Source organism: Stylophora pistillata, chromosome 3 (assembly GCF_964205215.1).
Source record: "Stylophora pistillata chromosome 3, jaStyPist1.2, whole genome shotgun sequence".
NCBI lineage: Eukaryota > Metazoa > Cnidaria > Anthozoa > Scleractinia > Pocilloporidae > Stylophora > Stylophora pistillata.
Window position 1 is genome coordinate 46542407 of NC_142521.1, and position 2713 is coordinate 46545119.

General features: G+C 38.9%; 1 protein-coding gene across 1 annotated transcript; it reads right to left on the bottom strand.

Annotated features, from left to right (window-relative positions):
- On the bottom strand, positions 1 to 2490 carry LOC148736449 (glutamate receptor 4-like). The gene is made up of 2 exons (XM_088753069.1): positions 699 to 2490; positions 1 to 446 (listed from the first exon to the last, which is right to left on the bottom strand). Exons 1-2 carry the CDS (start codon positions 1048 to 1050, stop codon positions 1 to 3), a joined length of 798 nt encoding a protein of 265 aa, XP_088609195.1. The 5' UTR covers positions 1051 to 2490.
- Between the last annotated feature and the right edge of the window lie 223 nt (positions 2491 to 2713).

The window sequence follows — 2713 nt, forward strand, 5'->3', positions numbered from 1 at the left end:
TTACACTGTTGTTGATTCTTGCTCATAAACTACAAAAGCTTGCATATTTTGACTAATAAAAAATTCAGTGTTGTAATATTTACCAACTGTTAAATCGCACGGTGGCTTGCCAGCAATTTCTTTGAGTAACGGCCCCTCGGTTATGAGCGCAAAATCCTCTTTTTCTCTCACCCACTGAACACCCTGTGTTACATTATCAGCAAGAGTACCTTCCGATTCTATTTTGCGCCAGATCTTTTTGTGCGTTTCGTAGCCACTGAGCTTTAAGCACTCTGAGGTACTAGATGAATCAAGCACTGCTACCGAATAAGACGATTTCACAAGGTCTTCAATGTTATTTATTGGATGCTCGGCGTTTTTTACAGTGAAAAAAGCTGCCAGGTTGGCAGTGTACGTCGAGACCCAGATCAATATGCAGAACCAATAACAACCAACGAGTATCCGACCTGAGGATGATTGGGAATAAAATCATTGAGCTTAGTGTTTGGTTTTAACGAATACTGTCTGTCTAATGGCTGGTGCAATGAAATTCAAACCGAAATGGCCCGCCCCAACCACTGTCATAGAACGGCACATTACACAGAAACGTACGAATGACTTATGGAAAACTGTTGTTCAATGCAAGCAATCCATGGTTATTATGACAAGAATTCGTAAAATCAACTCCTTTATCGGATACATTTACTGGTACACTTCACCTGATAGGCTCTTTGGTGTATTATCTCCCCCCTGTTGCAGCATACAAGCTAAAGCAAACCACACACTGTTGAAGAAGCTGAACTCTTTTGATGTGCCTCGGTCATTATCATCTTTATATCCATAAGGACTGTAGAAGTTTAATACAAACACAGCAACGGAGATGATTATCAAGGTGGCCGAGGTAGCGAACCAAACTTGATTATCAAACGGAGCCATAAACTGGGAAAGGTCAATTTTTTCTTTGAACGATGGCTTCCTCAATAATATATCTGTAGTGAAGTGCATAAAGGGGAAGCGGAAATCCACGACTTTCTCTCGCCTTTCAGTTATAGTGAGTGCGGAAATCGTCATATCCGCTCGCTTTAGGAAAATTAATAATAATAATAAAAATAAAATTCTTGGAGGATTAACTTTAACCTCATAGCTCACACAGATCTTTATTCAAAAGAGAATCCTTGCGTCCTTGCATCCTTGCATTCTCTGCACAACAGATTTGCGATCTCACAAACTGAGCATATTACTAGCTGTTCTTGAACTTGAACTTGAACTTTATTTTTATTTAGACACGGTAAATCTATCAGATAAAATAATAATATCATTACAATCTATTATGACAGTTACAATCTATTTTAATCTATATAAACATGATCTAAAATTTAAAAGTGAAATAGAAAAAAATAAAGAAATTCTGCTTTACATAGATGCCGTGTGTGTTTTGTCGATTCAGACGAAGAAATTGCGACAACCATTTCGGAAGGATTGAAGTGATTTTGCTTGCCGCAATTCAGGGGACAAGCTATTCCAGATAACCGCACCGTTATAGCTAAAGCTATTTTTCAGGAAATTGGTGCGGGGCAATGGAACAGCTAGTTTGTTTTCAGAGTTCCTTAGATTATATGGAGGATCATATTTAGTGAAAAGAGAACCAAGATAGTCGGGCGCAAGACCATGTATAGATTTATAGACCATGGTGGCCACTTGTATTTGTCGCTGAGTATCTAACCGTCTCCAGTTAAGTTGCACAAAAAGAGGATCAGCGCTTGTGTCATAACTGGAGAAGGTCAGAATACGGGCAGCCCGGTTTTGCAACTTTTGGAGCTTATTCGAAAGACCTTGGTTACAATGCCCCCAGACCTCGCTGCAGTAATTAAAGTACGGTTGAACTAAGACATTGAAAACGGACTCAAGCGTGGTTCGATTAACAAAAGGCCTACAACGTTTAATTGCTCCAATGCCCGATGCGATTTTCTTGGCTATTTTTTCAATATGCATATTCCATGAAAGATTTTCGTCTATATGTACACCCAGAGATTTGACTGAGCTAACTTGTTTAATTCTGTCACCACCTATGATTAGTTTAGGGGAAGTATCGTAGTTACCTATCCTTTGCCGCGATCCAATTAACATGAATTCAGTTTTAGATGAATTTAGAGTCAATTTGTTTGCAGTGAGCCATGTGTTAACATTGGATAGGTCGTGATTCATAACATCATTGATCATTTCTATGTTGTTACTGGCAAAGATCAGGTGAGTATCGTCGGCATACATACGTGCAACTGAATTAGACAGGCAATTAGGAAGATCATTTATGTATAGAACAAAAAGCAAAGGTCCTAGAATTGTTCCTTGCGGAATTCCACAAGTGAGAACTTGACTAATTGAGAGCGAACCATTTACAAAACATTGTTGATGGCGATTATCTAGGTATGAGCTAAACCATTCATAAGCGATACCGCGGATACCATATTCGAATAATTTAGACATAAGAACTGTATGGTCAACGGTATCAAAAGCCTTTTTTAGGTCGAGAAAAACAACTGCATTTACACTGCCTTTATCAATGTTGAAGGCCCAATTGTTTGTGGCCTCCAACAAGGTAGTAACAGTTGAATGGAGCGAACGAAAACCAGATTGCTGGCTGGAAATAAAATTGTTTTCAGTGAGATAACCGTAAACCTGGTCGTAAATGATACGCTCAAACACCTTAGCTACTATAGGGACGATAGAAATTGGG

Coding starts and splice junctions, on each gene's coding strand:
- LOC148736449 (XM_088753069.1), bottom strand. CDS start 1,050: ATGACGATTTCCGCACTCACTATAACTGAAAGGCGAGAGAAAGTCGTG. Junction 447..698: donor TACACCAAAGAGCCTATCAG/GTGAAGTGTACC, acceptor AATCATCCTCAG/GTCGGATACTCGTTGGTTGT.